This window comes from Protobothrops mucrosquamatus, unplaced genomic scaffold (assembly GCF_001527695.2).
Source record: "Protobothrops mucrosquamatus isolate PMUCROS unplaced genomic scaffold, P.Mucros_1.0 scaffold41, whole genome shotgun sequence".
In the NCBI taxonomy this organism is placed as follows: Eukaryota; Metazoa; Chordata; class Lepidosauria; order Squamata; family Viperidae; genus Protobothrops; species Protobothrops mucrosquamatus.
In genome coordinates, this window is record NW_015386423.1 from 1,435,594 (window position 1) to 1,455,439 (window position 19,846).

General features: G+C 48.4%; 1 protein-coding gene across 1 annotated transcript in view; it reads left to right on the forward strand.

Moving 5' to 3' along the window:
- The first annotated feature begins 13,938 nt into the window (after positions 1 to 13,938).
- The window catches only part of ZFHX3 (zinc finger homeobox 3), a 43,973-nt gene continuing 38,065 nt past the window's right edge, over positions 13,939 to 19,846 (forward strand). The window contains exon 1 of the mRNA XM_029283237.1: positions 13,939 to 16,519. Within this exon, the coding sequence (XP_029139070.1) occupies positions 13,939 to 16,519 (2,581 nt within the window). The remainder of the gene's footprint in view (positions 16,520 to 19,846) is intronic.

Genomic DNA, 19,846 nt, shown 5'->3' on the forward strand with positions numbered 1-19,846 from the left:
AAGCTTCCTGTTGCAGACACCACGGTGGCCCTTGCCACTTTAATGTTCTCTGCCGGGAAGACTGTTCCTCCAGTGTTTTTCTGAAGGGCTTCCAGAGCTGGCCTCCCACCCTAACTAAAGGGTCTGCCCCAGGGCTGTTTTGGAAGCGCTTCTTCCCACTGGACTCACCGGCCTTCTGCAAGGGATCTGGTGGGCAAATGGCAGCTTTCATCATTGTATATGAGTTGAGTTGAGTTTTGGTGGGAACTTTTTCCATTTTCCTGTGTATGCTCAAGAAGGAAACTGCCAATCTGTTCTCCCATAATCCTAACCACGAGAACAGTATTGGGCACAGCCTTTAACTGTTTAAGAGGTGAAGAAGGAAAACTGAGGAAAGTAATTAGAACCATCAGCCTAGGTGGCCCCAGACCATCATGGCTGCAGGTTGGAGAAGTCTTCTGCAGAGGAGGGTGGCGTGGGCCAGCAAGGGCAGCTGGAGTCCTGACAAGGCATTGCCTTTTCTATTAGGTCTTCCCCACAGACGGGCTGCTCTTGGCGACATGAAAACTGGAGAAGCTGAAGAGATTGGGAGGGAGCAGAGGGACCAGGCAGCCATTGGAGTAAGGATGAGGGCCCAGGAGCTGCAGAAAACAGTCTAGGTCCTCAGGAGAACCTTCCCAGTTAAGCTTTGCTTCTTCTCTCCCCCCCAAACCCCTCCTCCCCCATCTTGGCTCCTTGACTGCAGAACTATAAAATGCAGAAGTAGGAAACCCTATTCAGAAGCTGTTAGATAATACAAGAGAGGTATTAAAGAGGAATCCCAGCTATTCTTATGTCAGGCCTAATTGTCTGGGAGGAGTCATCTTGATTTGCAAGCCAAGTGGTGGGTGGCAGCAACGCAAGTCAACACAACAGTTGTGTTGGAGCTGGTCTGAACTGCCTGTCTTTGCAAGGCCATGACGGGATAAAGAGATGGCTGCCTTTTGAAAGGCTTTAGGTGAGAAGCCTCTTTGTGGCAAACCTGGCAAGGGAGGACAGCCCTGGGGTGCAACAGTGGAAAGCATTGTGGTGAGGCTGCTCACTTGGAGCTGCTGCTCTGTAGCGCTGCAAGCTGTACAAATTGGGTTCATTCTGCTGGACTGAGGGCTGTGCTCTTCCTGACGCTGTTCAGAGGCTGAAAGATAGCAGTTTCTTATTGTCTTCAAGGCACATGGGCTCGCCTCAACCTTCAGAAGGAACTGCTCATCCTTGCACTGACACCAGCCTTGCTTTGAGCATTAAGTCCATGTTAGAAATGGGCTTTCTACTTGGCATATTTCCTTTTGATGCCAGGCCAGGGCCAAAAGGAACCATGAAAACTACACTGTTCTGGGGTTTTTTCTTAGAATGGCAATGAGCGGCTTCAAAAGATTGCTTCTTTTGTAAGTTGTAAACAGCATTGGTTCCAAAATTCAAATTGCAACCTATGAGGGGAAAAAAAGTTCCTTCTAGGAATAAATCTTGGCTTCTCACATTTAGTTCTCTGGGAATCAGTCTGTGGCTAACTGCCATGTTTCTTTCAGTAAGAGATTAAACCCTCGTGGTCGAGATGGACCGCTTGTGTGGTCAGCTGCAGCTGTATTGGGCCACAAGGTATCTTCAGCAACCCCATTATTCTGTATTTGCCAGCATCCTTATAGTGCAATTGGGCACGATTACCTTTCATTTTTTGGGATGGCTCTCTGTCTTTGGGCTTCCACTCGCTGCTCTGGGTGGCTTTACGAAGGGGGGGGCTTTGAATGCTTTCAGAGTTTCCATTTTGTCAACCTCCTTTAAGTGATTAGAAAGTGCTAGTCTAGTCTTGCAAAAATGTTGCTGAGTATATCTTTTTGAATGCCAGTAGATGCCGTTGTGTGTGTGAACAGGTCCCCAGTAGACCCTCTAGAGAATGTTTGCTCTCTTGGCCTGACTTTGTTAGAAGCTGCAATTACTGCTTTGGTGCTAATTGCTCTGCCTAGCATTAGATCACTTTACATGAAAAGTTTGAAGATTGCCAGCAAAGGCCAGCCCAAGGCCCTGCTCGGCGGCCTCCACTGACAGCTCTTCCTGCTGAAAAGATGTTAGCCAAGCAGAACTAAAATGGGTTCTGAGCCCGTGTTACTTTGATTTGTGGACCACACTCCTCAGGGCCACCTCTTTGGGCACATCCAGCAGTGAGTAAGGTCTGAAGCAAAAGTAGGAGTGACACACATGTTCCTTCTCTTTATCCCGTTCATTTGTTTTCTCTTGCTCTCAATTCACAGGAGTCAGGAATGGGCCCATGACTCTTTTTGAAAGCCTGGACCCGTCACTGGCAGAAGGTTTGGGGCCTAGCCAAGAGCTGAGGTTGCCATTCCCAGAGTAGGAGAGGGACAGTGCAGTTGTGTGCGACAAATCTGGAGAGTTCTTCCAGTGAAAAGCTGGGTATTTCTTCTGTTGAGGTGGGTTTGTACAGCTACAGGTTGTTCTTATTTAGCAGCTCCCTCATTTATTGACCATTTGCAGTTACAACAGTGATAGAAAAAGTAACTTTATGACAATCTTCACATTTACGACCTTTGCAGGTCTGTAAAGTGAAGGAAGTAAGACCATAAGCACAGTTTGCTTAACAACCAAGTTGTGGTCAGTAAACAAGGAGTACCTGTACTCCATAAGCATATATTGAATCAGATCTGTTGCTGTTCATAATGGCTTTGTCATAGTATCAGAAGTTGGAACGAGAACACTTAAGCCATTGAGCCCAAGCCCTGCTCAGTACAGAGTCCACATTGATAATTGAAAGGACAGCCAAATAAAAGTTCCATGTCTGGAGCTTATTGCACATCAGAGAAAGAACCTTGCACCATCTTCACGGCTTCACTGGGGCTTCGCCTTTATGCAGAGAATAAAGCCAGGGTGGCTCGGGATCACTGGCTCCTTGAGTGAGAATTCAGTGAGCATTCACCAAGCTTGGGCTGTGCAAGCCCAATCACCTCCACTAGACTTCACTAGACTCCCCCCATTTGAAATGGCACAGGAGATGACCAGTAGCTGGAGAGTTGTCCCATGGATCCCAGGAGGGTCTGGTCAGGGGGAAGCTCTTGGTCTGCCTCGACTCTGCTTGAAGGATGATGCTCAGGGAAGTTGTGGCTGCTGTGCTGAGGCTCCTCCCCCTCCCAAGCCAAGAAGCTGGCTGTCCTTAGGTGGGGCCAGCCAAATGCATCGGAGAGGCTGCTTTGGCCTTTTTTCTTAATTACTGTCAAACAGGTTCTTGACCTAGAGGAACGTTTTAAAGCCATGGCTGGATAGAAAATGAGGAATGCAGATGACCATCCCATTTCACTCCTGCTGTTTATGTAAGGTGTTAACCCAGAGAGAAATGTGAAGGTGTTCCAGGAGAACCTCCCTTCAGAGCCTGTCCGAGGAGGAAGAGAGTCGGAGGCAGGGCTTCTGTTGTCTTTTTGAACTTGGCTGGGAGAATCAGTGTTCACACGGGTTTCTGTGACATTTGTTAAAGGTACAGATGTATTTACAGATATAGCCATGATGTAGGATTCTGGTCTATTTCTGAATGCATAATTTCCCCAGCAGGATGTGGTTGCTGAGATCAAGGAGACGGTTTAAGCCACTAGAGATCCCTCACTCAAGCAGGAAAGCAGGGCAGCCCTTTGCAGGGAACCCTTGGGGGCTGCTTTGAAAGACCTTTGAAGTAGGCAAGGTCATCGCAGAATCTGAACTGACTGCTCTGAGAATGAGTGCTTGGACTGAAGCAGGGGTGGGGGCGGCTTCAAAGAGGCCTCATCCAGGGTGGATCTTGCAGCACAAGTCCCCTGACAGGTCCCAGGTCCCTTTTGTCACGGTGCGGTGGCAGTGAGGAAGGGGAGAGCCAGCCCAGGGTCTGGTCAGAGGTCCCTTGATCCACAGAACGATGTTTCTTAGGGAGAAAAAAGCGTTTCAGGAGCTGGTCTGGCTGTACTGAAGAGGCTGCTGTAATGGCTTTTCTCCCCCGTGGAGCCATTGTGACATACTGAGTTAACCCTGGGCTGCAGCCAGGATCCTTCCCCAAACCCAGCAGGTGGGCATTTAGCAAGTGGCGCAGCGTCCCCTCTGCAGTGGCCACCCTGGGAGACTTTGGCTTCCTCTGGCCCCCTCTTCATCTGAGCCCTCAGATCCACCACCGCCAGCTTGGTGCTTTGGCCTTGTTTTGGGCTTCAGCCAGAGGCCTGGCGGCTGGTGCCAGGGGAGGAGCCAAAGAGGCTGGAAGACGGGAGCCCAGAACAGGCAGAGCTGTCCTACCAATTAAGGGAGAGGGCAGGGCTGGTTGGCAGTCTGGTGCCAGTCCCCAGCAATTTACCAGGAGCTTTAGTTACCCTTCTAATCACCCTTCTACCAGCCCCTGCCAACTCTGTTCCCAGCCCTCCCTCAGAGTGGAGGCCTTCAGGGCCTGTAGAGAAAGGTTGCGTATCTAGAGCCTGATGCTTTGGAGCCACGGTGGGAGGGGGGCTTCTGGCTACCTCTGCTCTCAGGCCAGGTTGCCTTCTTTCTTAATTTCTTGCAAAGGGTGCTCTTTCGGGCGATTTGCAATTATCTGTATAAACAGTTTTATCATCTGCTTGGCAATCAATAATGCAGCTTATGCTACTTTAATATCTTGGTCATATTGATTGCCTTAACAGCCATGCCACTGTGGTCAGCTTTTGTTAACCCTGAGCTTCCTTCCCTGGCAGCCAAAAGAAGGCTGGAGGGGGGGGCACAGCCAGGGCCAGAGGGCAACAGGAAGCCCAAATGAGCCCGAGGGAAGCCAAAAAGGGCCTGAAAGTGGGTGGTGGAGATTCCCAACAGTAACCTGAGTAAGGGCAGATTTGAGACTTTGTATCCTCCAGGATCTTAACCCATTTTTGACCTGGATTTGTTGAAGGAAGGGGGCAGACCCTGCAAACTCCTCCAGGGAGGCAAGTCTCCACATCTGTCAGAGCCCAGGCTGGGCTAGAGCTGGTAAACGAAAGACTAGCTTGGCTGAGTCATCAAGGCCGGCTTTCTGGTTCTTTTTCTATTACTTTCTCTCCTTTATAGTCCCACCAGTTTTTGCTTGCAGGCAGTGGTATTTCTTGTGAATCTTCTAATGCACCATTGTTGCTACTTTGTCCTGCCATTGTTTGTAGTCAGTCTGGACAATCTTCTTGCAGCAGCTAACCAGGTGGTCCACTATTTCTTCAGCTTCTTTGCAGAGGTGGCACTTACTCTCTGTTCCTATCTTCTCAATGTTGGCTTTGTATGCATTTGTCCTTAAGGCTTGCTCTTGTGCAGCCAGAATTACTCCCTCTGTCTCTTTCTTCAACTTTCCTGCTCTTAGACATTTCCAGCAGGTCTTGTTATTATCTGTTTTTCCTGCAATTTTTTAAAATGTACTGGCCATGTAGTGCTTTGTCTTCCCATGCCTCCATTCTGTTCTTCATTTGTTCTTTCTTGTAGACCAGTTTGGTCTCTCCAGTAGTGAGTAAGCCTTCCTGGTATACTGACTTCAGTGCATCCTCTTCACTGTCCTTCAAATATTTTTCCAAAGCCCTTTTTTTCTTTTTCAACCATCTGATATATTGCAACATTCTATGCCCACCTATTTGCCTTGGTAGATACTGTAGAATCTGTCAATGTCACTGTGAGGATGAAAGGCATGATTCATTGTCATTACTTTTCTGGTCTTCCTATCCATTGCTTTTAGTTCTGCTTGCATCCAGTCCATCATTCCAGCTGTGTATCTAATGACTGGAATTTTCCAGATGTTGATTGCCTTGATGGCATTTCCTCCATTGAGTTTGGACTTTCAGATCGTCTTCACTCTCTTGAAGTATTCACCTCTAATCTTTTTCTTGACTTCAGGATGCTTGATGTTGTCAGCTTGAAGGATACCCAGGTATTTGTAGTCATCATCTTCATTCAGACTCTTAATGTTATTTTCATGGGGCATCTTGATTCCTTCAGTTTTCATTATTTTTCCTTGTTTGATAGCGTGGCACATTTGTCCAGTCCAAAACTCCATTGCAATATCTTGGCTATATATACAGACAGCGTTAAGCAGCGATTCTATTTCAGATGGAGTTTTTCCATACAGCTTCAGATCATCCATGTAAAGGAGGTGGGATAGTCTGGCAGATGTTTTTGATGTTTGATAGCCATGCCCTGACTTATTCAGTATTGTTGACAGAGGAAACAGTGCAATAACAAATAGTTGTGGTGATCGTGAATTATTGTTGTTGTTATTGTTATTATTGCTATTTAAAATTCAATCTTCAATTTGCCCGATGTGGAAAAAGGAGATCCTGTCTGTATCCACCACGGCTCTTTGGCTTCCTTTTTACAGTTTGGCCATCGTTAGATTTTGAAAGGGCCTATGACTCACACATGTGCCTTTTCTGGGGCAATTATTTTGAGCTTATGCCCCCTGTATAAAAATTAAATCATTCATGTTGATATGTATTTTAATAAGGTATGGACAAGTTTAAACATTGTTATACTTTTATCATTTTTATGTTTTCTTGTGAATTGCACAGAATCATTGGCAGTTGGGCAGTGCACAAATTACATAAAGTAAATAAATCAGTTAGATTGTTTAAACAATTAAACATTAAAGAGATTTATAAAATGAAAAAAATGCCTGCCTGTTTAAGAGCCCATTAAGCGAGAGTCCATGGCTTTGTCTCCTGGTCGTGAGCTCTGCCAGTTAATGACAGGGTGGGCCTCCTCATATTGAGTGTGCCAGTCGTGGATGGGAGAGAAACGGGTAGGTCAGCTCCCTGCCCACTTTGGGTCGGCCCCTGGGATTTGGCAACTCTTCCTGCCTCCTGACCTCGCTGCCTGCTGAGTGGACTTTCTGACGGGACTCCCAGAGGGGGAGCCCACAGCTCAGAGGCCTCGGTTTCCCTGGCTGGGTTGATTTCATCATGAAGCTTTGCCAGACATTCATTGATCCTTCTTTTGCCGTCATGCCTTTTTCCAGTAAAAAGTGTTTGCTTCGTCCAGCCTTTATGAGAAGGGGAGGAATCGTTTTCTCTTCAACCTGGGCCAAGTGTGCTCAGCTGGATATTTGCTCCTGCCCTGAGAAGCAGATTTCTTCTCCTGCTTTGATCTGGTTCTTGAGACATCCTTGCTCCATCCCAGCGTGCTTGCAGCTGGGGAATCTCTTTTGTGCAGCTCCCATCTGCTGGGCCTGGCCAGAGCTGGTTGTTTGCATCATCAGTGCAGTGCACTGAGCACCAGTGATGTTACGTAGTTGGGTAATGAAACATCTGCAAGCAAACAAATTCAGAGAGCATCAAGGACTCCTCAGTTCAATCCTGAGTTACTTTTATTCACTTCTGTTGGCGTTGAACTTTTCTTCCCTTTGCTTCCAACTTCCAGTTGACTGAAATTGTTGCTTCTTACTGAAGAAAAAGATAAATGCAACTCAATCATGAGTAGAATCCTAGAATTTGAAGGGGCCACTTAGTCTTAGAGCATTGAATTCAACTGCCCAGCAGGAATCCAAGTTCAAGCCTTCCTGGGAGAGGGCTGTCCACCTCTCTCTACTTCTGTGGAGCGGAATTGATTGTTGCCTTATCAAAAGAAAACTGAAGCTCATAAATTTCCTAACACTCAGTCCTAACCTGCCTTCCACTAATTTAAATCCATTGTTTTGTGCTTGGCACATAGCATGAGAGAGACGAGGTCTTGATCCTCTTTCCAGTCTTCCATCGTCAAAGCTAAGCATACCCAGCTTTCTCAGTCTGGCTTTCAGAGCTTTTAGTTTTCCAACTATCCTTATTGTCATTATCTGAGTCTGGCTTTACGTTCAAGTCCAGAGGTGGACCCAGAAGTGGAAGCTGGGTCTGAAGGAATTAGAATATAGTGGAACAATTACTTCCTGTGATTTTATGTTTTATTCATAACATAGTCTAAAATTGTATCTTCCGCTAGATCATATTTACCTCAGTCGTAAGCCTATTGAATTGATCCCATGTCTTTTTGCATGTCCCATTCCTGCTGATGGAAAATAGGCCACCTTGGGTTCTTGATTGGTGTCCCTGATCACAGGAATTTGCCATAACGTGTCTTTTCTTGATTCTCTTTCCCAGTTTTCCAAACAATGCAATTCTGGTTCTTTTCATTCTCCAAGCAGCATGGATCCTTCTGGTTCCTTTCTAAAAGGTGCAAAGAACCAGGGAGAATAACTGCAGCATGCAGATTCCATAGCTGAGTCCATTGTTCCAGGTGTTGACAAACTAGTGATCAGAGTGGGTATGTTCTGCTGTTTTGGATTGGGGGCAGGGAGACACAAATGAATTAACTGCCCGGGTACCACAGCCACCTGGGTCTCCACAGAGGCTTCCCACTTTCCTTGTCCGCAAATATCTTATTGGTTACTTATCTAGGCAGGTGGCTTCAAGGTCAGGGAGGGATTTACATTTCTCTGGAAGATCTCTTGGCTTATTTGCAATTTTTATTAGTTCAGATGGTAGGTATACCAATTATGAGTTACTTCATGTGTTAATAGACACACCTCCATTCGTACTGCCTCCCAAACAGCTTGCTTCTGGAACAGAACAGAACAGAATAGAGCTGGAAGGGACCATGGAGGTCTTCAGCCAGGAGGTCTTCAGCCAGGTTCAAGCAGGAGAACCTATACCATTCCAGACAAGTGCCTGTCTAGTCTCTTCTTAAAAATCTCCAGTGATGGTGCACCCACGATTTCTGAAGGCAAGTTGTTCCACTGGTTAATTGTCCTCACTGTTTGTAAGTTTCTCCTTAATTCCAGGTTGCTTCTCTCTTTGATCAGTTTCCAACCATTGTTTCTTATCCTGCCTTCTGGTGCTTTGGAGAATAATTTGACCCCCTCTTCTTTGTGGCAGCCCCTCAAATACTAGAATACTGCTATCATGTCACCTCTATTACTTCTTTTCTTTAGACTAGCCAAACCCAATTCCTGCAGCCGTTCTTCATATGTTTTAGTCTCCAGGCCTTTGATCATCTAAGTTGCTCTTCTCTGATTTTTTTCCAAAGTCTCAACATCTTTTTTGTAGTATGGTGACCAAAATTGGCTGCAGTATTCCAGGTGTCGTCTTACTAGGGTTTTATAAAGTGGTACTAATACTTTGCGTGATCTTGATTCTGTGCCTCTGTTTATACTACCCAGGATTGTATTAGCTTTTTTGGCTGCTGCTGCACACTGCTGGCTCATATTCAAGCGATCATCCACTAGGACTCCAAGGTCCCTCTCACAGTTACTGTTTTTGAGCCAGGTCTCGCATAATCTGTACTTATACCTTTGATTTTTTCCTGCCTAAATGTAAAACTTTGCTTTTCTCCACATTAAAGTTCATTTTGTTGGATAGGGTCCATTGTTCAAGTTTGTCAAGTTCTTTTTGGATCCTGAGCTTGTCTTCTGGGGTATTGGCTATTTCTGCTAGTTTAGTGTCATCTGCAAATTTGATGAGTTCCCCTTCTATTCCCTCATCTAAGTCATTTATGAAGATATTGAAGAGTACTGGGCTTAAGACAGAGCCTTGTGGTACCCCACTGCTTAACTTCTCTCCATGTGGATGTAGTACCATTGAGGATTACTTGTTGAGTACAGTTTGTCAGTAAGCTACAAATCCATCTGGTGGTGATGTTGTCTATTCCGCCTCTTTCTAGCTTGCCAAGAAGTAGGTTGTGGTCAACTTTGTCAAATGCCTTACTGAAATCTAAGAATACTATGTCAATGGCATTTTGCTGGTCTACTAGTTTAGTCACTTTATCAAAGAATGAAATAAGATGTTTGCTTCTAGTTGTTCGCAGATCTATTTTTTGATTATCTTTTCCAGGATCTTCTCAGGTATTGATGTTAGACTGATTGGTCTGTAGTTTCCTGGGTCTGTTTTTCCCCCCTTTCTTGAAGATGGGAACCACATCAGCCCTTTCCCAATCCTCAGGTACTTCCCCAGTGCTCCAGGATTTTTGAAAGATATGGTGCAATGGTTCTGAGATAACATCTGCCAGCTCCTTCAAAACTCTGGGATGTAATCTGTCGGGTCCCTGTGATTTATATTCGTCAAGTCGGATAGGTGTTCTCTTACCATTTTCTTGCTTATTTTAATTTTTGTTTCTAATTTGTCTTTTGCAGTAGTTTTTTTGGTATGTTGGGCTATGATTTCTTTTTGTGTGAAGACTGATGCAAAGAATGAGTTAAGCAGCTCTGCTTTCTCCCTACTGTCTGGTATTTCCTTGCCATCTTCTCTCTTTAGCGGACCTACAGTTTCCTTGACTTTTTTCTTGTTATTAATATGTTGAAAGAAACTTTTTTTATTGTCCTTGATTTCTGTTGCAAGTCTTTCTTCATTCTGAGCCTTTGCTTTCCTGACTTTATCTTTGCATGTTCTGGCTGTCTGCTGATAATCAGCCTTAGTTATTTGTCCCTCTTTCCATTTTTTGTACTTGCTCTTTTTGTCATTCAGTTTGTCAGAGAGATCTTTGTGCAGCCATGCTGGTTTCTTCTTGAATTTCTTGTTTTTCTTTTTCAGTGGTATTGTCCTGGACTGGGCTTTTATGATCGCATTTTTCAGAGTTTCCCATGCTTCTTGAGTTGTTTTCCCCTTTAGGATTTTCATCCATGGAATCTTTCCTAGGTTCTCTCTGAGTTTATTAACATCAGCTCTTTTGAAGTTTAAGACACTGGTTGGATTAGTTTATATTGCCTGTGTTTGCATTATTTTGAATTCCAGTATGACACGGTCACTTTCAACCAAGGTTCCAGCAACTTCAACTCCCTCTATCACGTCTTCTCTATTAGTAAGAATTAGGTCCAGTTTAGCTTTACTTCTACTTCCCTCCTCCACCTTTTGGATGACACAGTTGTTGGCTAGGTTGATTAGGAATCTGTTTGTTCTCCCACTCGCTGCAGAGTTGGTCTCCCAGTTGATATCTGGATAGTTGAAATCTCCCATTATTACTGTGGTATGCTTCCTACACATATTTGTTAACCAGTTGGCAAAGAGTTCATCTATTTCTTCTGATTGGTTGGGTGGCCTGTAATATACACCTATGGCAATGTCACTTTTTCCCCCTTTTATATTGATCCATATACATTCTGGAGGGATTTTATCTTTGATCACATGCATTTCTGTAGATATGTAGTGTTCTCTTACATACAACTCCCCCTCCTCTTTTTGTACATCTATTTCTTTTGAACAATTTGTATTCTTCCATGGATTCGTTTAGTGTTGGCTTTGAGGATCAATTGATCACCTTTACTTAACCAAAGAGAGAAGCATGTTGGTTTGGAAACTCTGGGAGTTCTGGGGCAGGGAAAGATAGAGCTCTGCATTCTCTTAAAACCTGGATTTGTTTGGTGCCTCTCTTTTTTTCTTTTTTATGTCAAGATCAGGAGGTTGCCCACAGATGCCTCCTGTAGCTGAGCCTCGGTTGTTCATGACATGATAGCAGCCAACCTGTTTTCTACCTGCCAGAGATGGGCTTTGCTGCTGTTTCAGGCTGGGTTGACTTGGGCTGATTTCTTTCCTTTGGCCCTTCAGCTGGTTCTGGACTGCAGAACCTTCCAACGTTATTGGCTTCTTCTGTATGAGTTTAGGGCAGCAGTAGGACTCCTCTTGAAGGAAGCTCCCTGACTAATTAGCTGTGAGGTGTTCCTGGCTAAAGGACTCAGGACGGTTGGCTGAGCAACCAGGGCCAGCAACTGGAGGTCTATTGAAAGGAAAGTTTACCCATTGCAAATATGCAGATGTTAAAAATAAAGACAAAATTGGCCTCAGTCAATTGCAAAAAAACAGCTTTAATTGGAACAACTTACATCCTGCCTCAACGATACCTTTAACACCATTAAACCATTAATCCCAGGTCGTTGGGAAGGATTCGATAGGCAGAGAAGAATGCCAAATCCAGTCTAATAATCTGTGCAATCAATCATATATATCATATGATATATAAAACAATGATTTAATTATTGTAATTACTGGTTTTAATTTTAATGTTGGTTTGGACCAAATTGATTTTTAAAACGTATGTATTAATCATATTTATGTTTTGTTCAGTTTTATACTTCGTATTTTTTATTGCCTTGAGTTTTGGAATAAACAGAAAGGCAGGGTTTAAATTCAACAATAAAAGAGTGAATGCTTGGCGTTGTTGCTGCCCTTGGTGCTGCGGATTCTCTCTTGGCTCCTGTTCTGGTCCTAGCTGGAAATGACCCTTCAGTTCTCATCCAGGAGCCACCAGAGAACTGGATAGCTCTGAGCAAAAGGACCTTATTGCAGGAGTGCCAGGGCGGGGTGGGGAGGGGCAGCTTTGGGATAAGAGGGCGCTGCCAATCAGGAGCTGGGCGGAGGGCTGGGGGGGGGTTCCCAGTCTCGGTGTTCTCTAACTGAACATCATTGATTTTACGGGAAACATGTTTACAGACAGTGCACTGATCGACCTGCCTTCTTGAGTAAGAGCTACCTTTCCTTAACGACTGCAGCGGGGGAGGAGTAGCGGGGGATGCCCGGAACGATCCATGGGATCTGGAGTCCAGGGCTGGATCCCCTTGGTGTAATCCTGAGTGCAGGTCGGGGGGGGGGTGTTGCTGGCAGTGAGGCTCTGGCTGGTGACTGGAGGGCTTTGCCTGGCCCTGACAGAGCAGGGAGGGCGGCCAGAGAGCCCCAATTAATTGGAAAGCGTTTGCTGGCTTGACTGGCCTGGCCTGGCCTGGCCTGCAGGGAAGATCGGCCTGGCTGTCAATAAACAAGTCCCCAGTGCAGCATCAAAGCCATAGCCCTTTATCAATCGTGGCCTTCTCTCCCCGCTTGTTCCTGTAACTTACCAAGCATTTATGACATTGATTTTGCAATCAGGCGGTTAACCCCCTCCCCTGCCTCGCCCGCCCTGCCAGCCAACTTGTCCAGCCTGTCAGTCAGGCCTCCATGGCCTCAGCTGTGCCGGGAAGCGGCCTTGGGCCCTTGGCTTCACATCTCGAATTGGTCAGTTGCACATAGATGAAAAGTGTGTGTGTCTACATGGCTATGTGTGTACGCAGATATACACACAGAAGCACTATGAAGAAGTAGCAAAAATGTAAGTTAAAAGCCATTGAAGAAAAAAAAACCTCAAACCATTAAGTAGCTGTCCAAGTGGGAGGGGTCATTGTTGCTATCCCCCCCCCTGCCTTTGCTTCCAGCAGGACATCCATCATCCTGCTCCCTTGGCCAGGGCTTCCCTGCTCTCTTGGTCCGAGTGGGAAATGCAAGGCAAGATGGGGCAGTGGGTAGCCCTCACCTGTCCCCCCCTTTGTTGCCTCTTGCAGGCTTATGGCTGTTGAGCAGAGGGCCGCCTCTGGCCTCCTCGCTTCTCCAGCTGGACCAGGCCCATTCGGTCCTAGCCCTGCCCCAGCTGGTCTCCTGTGAACCTAATGGAGCTTGAAAGTGTAGGACGAGGGGCAGGGCTGGTCCCGGGAGGCCTTTTCTATCTCTCTGCAGAGCTCAAATCAGGGTGTGTACCTCCTCCTTGGATCTCTGCATGACTGAAGGTGCCTGAGAATGGACTTCAAGCACCGTGGGCTAGTCAGGGCTGGGGATTTCAGAAGAACCTTTTAGATGCCTCCCTTGGTGTGGGAGGGAAGAAACGCTCGCTGGGTGACAGAATCACTGAATGGAGGATGGTCTTTCGATCAACAGCTTAGAGCCATTCTTGAGCCAGCTCTGGAGAGGCTCTGAAGGAGGGTGGGGGCCTTCTTGCGGTAAATGGAGAGTGTCCACTTCCTTTTGTACCCTCCCTTTCTGGCTCGGTGAACTCTTGCCAAGAGCTGGCATTAGGGCAAACGGGTTGCTTTTGGGGGCAAAGTGGGCTGGACGCGTGGAGTGGCCAGGCCTGGCTGACAAGCTTCTTTCTTTGTCTTTCCCCCTGCCCACTTTTAGGCCCCAGTCGTGCCAGGTGCGATGAATGCTGATTGCAGGGCTGACGATGGAAGGCTGTGATTTGCCGGGCATCCTGGGCAAGGACCTTGGAGACACTGGACCTCAGCACCAGCAGTGGACTGAGTTTGGCAGTGCTCACCATCTCCCCACCGCACCTGGTGACACGAGGTCCACGGCAGCGGGCCAGCTAGGCAACGAGCGGGCTCCCTTCTGTGAGCATTCGCCAGGAAGTTCGGCGGCCTCTGCTTGCAGCCCTGAGCCCAGCAGCAAGGAAGGCAGCTGTGACGAATGCACGGCCTCATTTGCCAGCTTACAGACCTACATGGAGCCCCCCTGTCCCAGTGCCCATCCTCTGCTCTCCCTGCAAGAGGACTGCAGGAGCGACACTGGCGAGGAGGAGGAGGAGGAGGAGGAGGAGGAGGAGGAGGAATTGGGGGAGGAGAGCGATATTGAGAACCTGGCTGGAGAAATCATCTACCAACCAGATGGCTCAGCATACATTGTGGAAAGCCTCAGTCAGCTGAGTCAAGGGGGTGGGGGGCTCCCGCCCCTCCTGGCGAACTCTGCTCTCCCCAGCACAGGAGCCAAGCCAGGGGAGTCTGCTGTGGCTGTGCCTCAGGTCTATCCGCAGATCATCAACACTTTCCACATCGCTTCCTCCTTTGGGAAGTGGTTTGAGGGCCCAGATGAGGCCTTTCCCAGCACCTCCACCCTGGTGGGGGTCAGCCCTGTCCTGCACAGCTTCCGTGTCTTTGATGTGCGCCACAGAAGCAACAGGGATTACCTGAACAGCGACGGTTCTGCCAAAAGTTCCTGCGTATCCAAAGATGTTCCCAACAATGTGGACATGTCCAAATTTGATAGCTTTGTACTCTACGGGAAGAGGAAGCCCATCCTGATGTGTTTCTTGTGCAAGCTCTCCTTTGGCTTCATCCGCTCGTTTGTGACCCATGCGGTGCACGATCATCGGATAACTCTGAGCGAGGAGGAGCGGAAAATTCTTAGCAATAAGAACATCTCCGCGATCATCCAAGGGATAGGCAAAGACAAGGAGCCCCTTGTAAGCTTTCTGGAACCAAAAAACAAAAACTTTTCATACCCTTTAGTTTCCGCAACTGACCTCAAAAGCCCCGGACACAGTTTCTATGGCAAATTCAGTGGGATTCGTGTGGAAGGGGAGGGGGTCTCCCAGATTGGAGTTGCCAGCACAAGCAAACAGCCCCAGACAGCAGACCTCTTAGCCCCGGGGGGCCTCTTAAACCTGGGGGGGCTGACAAGCTCAACTCTGAAGACCCCAATTACCTCAGTTCCCCTGGCTGCCCCCACCTCCAGGCCCTCTGCCTCCTCTGAAGGGAAAGGCCCAGGGAGGGCCGGCAGTGATGCGCAGGACAGCTGCTTGGCGAAGGCAGAATCAGCTGGGGAGGGGGAGGAGGAGGAGGGGGCTGGCGGTGGTAGCAATGGGCTGTTTCCACACAGGCTGGGGGAGGACCCAGAGGAGAAACTTCCTGCCACCTCTGAGACCAGGTCGGTGGCAAGCAGTGGCAGCAGCCCGAAGGATCTTGCTCTCTCAAACCAAAGCATATCTCCCTTAATGCCTAATGTGCTTCAGGCAGGATCGAGTGGCTCAGCTTCTTCTGGTTCTCCTTCTGCTTCTTCCTTTGTCTTTGATGGTGCAAATAGGAGGAGTTGTTTCAGCTTTAATAGTGAGGGCAGCCAGAGGCTGGACTTGGGGGAGGAAAGTGTCAACAGAGATGATGCCCTGGAACCAAACGAGAGCCTCGAGGGGGAGGACGGGCTCTGCGCTGCCCACCACCAGCACGAGGGTCCCCTCTGCGAGCTGGGGGGTGGGGTGGAGTGCCCCAAGTGTGACACTGTCCTGGGGTCCTCGCGCTCCCTGGGGGGCCACATGACTATGATGCACTCACGCAACTCCTGCAAGACCCTCAAGTGCCCCAAGTGCAACTGGCACTACAAGTACCAACAGACGCTGGAGGCCCACATGAAGGAGAAGCACCCAGAGCCGGGAGGGGCATGCGCCTTCTGCCAGTCGGGCCAGCTGCACCCTCGGCTCTCCCGGGGCGAGAGCTACACCTGTGGCTACAAGCCTTTCCGCTGCGAGGTCTGCAACTACTCGACCACAACCAAAGGCAATCTCAGCATCCACATGCAGTCAGACAAGCATCTCAACAACATGCAGAACCTGCAGAACGGCAGTGGGGAGCAAGTCTTCAGCCACGCAGCGGGGACTGTGGCTGTGGCCACGGCAGCTACCGCCAATATTGGTGGTGGCTGTGGGGGGCCCTCCCCCACCAAACCAAAAAGTAAACCCACCTGGCGATGTGAGGTGTGTGACTACGAGACCAATGTGGCCAGAAACCTCCGCATCCACATGACCAGCGAGAAGCACATGCACAACATGGTGCTGCTCCAGCAGAACATGAGCCAGGTGCAGCCCAGACGCCACCTGGGCCTAGGCAGCCTGCCCGCTGAGGCTGAGCTCTACCAGTGCTACTTGGCTCAGAACCTGAAAATGGACAGCAGCCCAGCCTCCGAGGCCCAGTTCCTGGCGGGCAGCAATTTCCAAGTGGAGCCCACCAACACCATGACCTCCGTGGCCCCATCCCTAGGTGAGATGGCCTGCCTTGTCCAGGTGTTTTTCGGTGTAATTGGAGAGGAAGGGGCTGTCTTTCCGTCCAGCCCGGCAGCACCTGCTCTTAGTAGGGAGTTGCCCATGTGGGCATGGGACAAGGTGACAAGGCCCTTCAGCTCCTGGGTTTCCTTCTGGGCTCGGACAGCAGTTATGCTTGAAGGAGTTTCAGCTGCTGGGGCCAGGGGAGAAGGAGAGACGGGGCTTCCTCTGCATGCAGGCTCTTACCGCAAGCCAAAAGCACAAGACCCTTCTAAGTTTGTGCCATTAGAGGTCTTGATGAGAGGGGTGAGGGTCTTCTGGAAATGCAGAAAGGCAGTGGACCCCCTGTGCCTAATTGCCAGCTTCATCTGGTTTTCTTTCACCTGGCTTAGAGTTGCCAGCATCCACTTGGTCACCGTCTTGGCCAGCCAAGCCTTCCCTGCTGCGGTGGTTGAGTTGGGGGCAGTGGGGTGGTAGTGGTGGCAGACTTGCTTGGCCTAGACTTTTCCAGGCTGCTGGGCCCTCCAGAGTTGGGGAGAAGGGGAAACTTCTGCTGTGGCCCAAGACGGAGGCGGCAGCAGCAGCAGCAGCTCTTTTGCAGGTTTAAGAGGGTGGGATTCTCCCGTGTATAACAGGGCCAGTTCCTTAGTAGGAACTCATTATTGGCAATTTTGTAATTCAGCGGGACAACTGGTCCAGGGAAGGCTGTTTCCAACTTGAGATGCACTTGCTTCAAGTGCTTTCAGTAGCCTTGAGTGAAAGCGTTCCCCTAATTACAGAGCTGATCAGAGTTGTTTAATTTCATGGCTAGAAAAAGGTGCACATTTGTCATTGTGCATATAGCGAGGAATTTTGTTGAAACTTTTTGATGAAGAGATTTCACTGCTTCAGAAGAGATCGAGTGTCCATTGAAGGATCCAGTGGTGTCATGTTCCCATGCAAATTGTGTTGTGCCACAGATGGTGTTTCCTGTGGATGTGCAGTTCTGAAACCTGGTCTGCAAAGATGAAGCTATCCCAAAGGTGCTTTTTTCACGGTAACTGGATTTTCTTGTTTTTCTTTGAAGACGTTTCACTTCTCATCCAAGAAAGTTCTTCATCTCTGACTGGATGGTGGGGAATGGAAGGATTTATACTCCTTGCAGACAGCTGGTCATTTTAGAGAGTTGTTGAGGCCACCTGGAGATTTATCTGTCAGGATCAATAGGTGTGGAGCCTTCTTGGAACTGCTGACACAATTAAACCTTCAGGTGACCTCAATGACTCTCTAAAAGAATGCAAATGACCAACTGTTTGCAAGAAGTATAAATCCTTCCATTCCCCACCATCCAGTCAGAATTGAAGAAGCTTTTTGGATGAGAAGTAAAACATTTTCAAAGAAAAACAAGAAAATCCACTTGCCTTGTGAAAAAGCACCTTTGGGATAATCATGACCTGAAGGACTGAGAATCTCCATAGACAAAGATGAAGCTCTTCACGCCGCGGGGAAAATCTCCCCACTTCCTTTCCATCCTCCTCTCTGGAGAACAGGCTGGCTGGGGGGGGTGTCATCGCATTGGCCCAATTCCAGTTTGGGAAAGCGGGCTTTCATGTGGGGGTAGATGACACCCCATGATCCTTCTTCATCCTGCAGCCTGCCAGAGTTGCACCGGGGATAAAGGAACTTACTTCTCCTGGGTAAAGGAGCCCCTGCTCTGAAGCAGGCAGGGGGCAAAGCATGGATCCTGAGGTCCGCAAGCCTTTCGTTTTCCCTTCCTGAGCTTGAAGTCTCAAGATCTCTTCTTTGGAGAAGAGAGGACAGTCAGGAAGCTGCGTTGCCCTTCCTTAAAGAAGCTCCCTTGTCCCTAGCCTCTTGGACAATTCCAGCCAATGGTCGCAACCTTTGCTAAGGTGGAGGCCAGGGTTCTCTGGAGAGGGAGAACAGAAGGATGTCCTATATTCCAGAAGGCACCTCAGAGGGCTGGCGAGGAGAGGAAGGGACACCCCCCCCGAACTCAGGCATTCGCTTTCCCGGTTGGAAGGGGGGGGACATACATGTGCATGAGACCCCAGGAGGCCCCTGGAACTACACACAAATGGGCGCTTCTCTTGGGAGGTTTTCTTTCAGGGTCATCCGAGGGCTGTCCAGGGAAGGAGGAGGCTGCCCCCTGGAAAGGCGGGGAGGAGCCATCCTCTTCTGGGGACCTTGCCAGGGCACGGGGGTTGTTGGGGCTGCTTTCTGTTTTATCCTTCACTTGGCAGCCTGCTCTTGTCTGCCCAGTGCCAGGGAAGCCCAATGCACCAGCATGGAGGAGATTCTGCCCCTTAGTTGGCACCAATTTTACTCTGGGCTCCTCCCCTCTGTGGCCCATGGTGGCCTGGATCTGATGCCGCTTCCCATCTCTGTGCCCCACTTCAGAGAGGCTGCCTTTTCTCCAGAGCCTGCGATAGTCGGTTTGCATCAAAGCATAATTTTACTCTTTTGCTGTGGAAATCTCTGGTTCAAAGATCGCCATAGGTTTCACCTGGTGAGGCTGAGAAATGGGAAAGGTTTGGGAGAAAATTGCACGCTGTAGCCTCAGAGGACTTCAGGAGTTGCTTTCCTGCTTGAGAAACCTGATGTCTGTCTCCCCTCCATCTGGGAGAGGCTGTAGGCTCAGCCCAGCCTGCTCAGCTCAGGAATCCAGATGAAAGCCTCCGCAACAATGGTCAGTAGTAGAGCTATTATTTCCCACAATTGGGGAATTGCAGTTCTAATTTATGCAGTATCAAGAGGATGGATGCCTTAATGCCCGTCCAAAAAGCAATGAGAATACGTCTGAGGAAGAAAATGGCAAAGTGCTTCATCATGTGTTTAATCAACTATGATCTTTGTTAGATGGGAAAATAGGAATAGAATAAAAACCAAAACAGAAACTGTATAGTAAACAAATGCTATTAATTGAACTTGAAGAGATGTGGGGATGTCAGCATGATCACACAGAACAAAACAACAGGCATCCTGTAGTACGTGGTGTGTTTGTGTGGGCCACGTCCACAGGAGATGCTGAATAGCCCCACGGGGTGGAATGTTAACAGGCAACCCCGGGGCCAAGAGGAACGCAAGAAGAGATGGTGATACTAGTCTGAAAGTGCTACACAGCGCCTTGGTATTTTTGAAATGACTCCAGCTATTCTGGTTTCACATTTATTTGTGGCCTTTGGAAACTCTTACTACACTGTCCCAATTAGAGTGAAGCCAGCATAGTCTCGGCTCCTGAGCCCAAGCCTTAGCCCACCCCCCAGCCTTGTGGACTTCAGAGATCCTGCTTCCCAGCAAAGTTCTGAGCGTGGGGGGCAGGCGTACG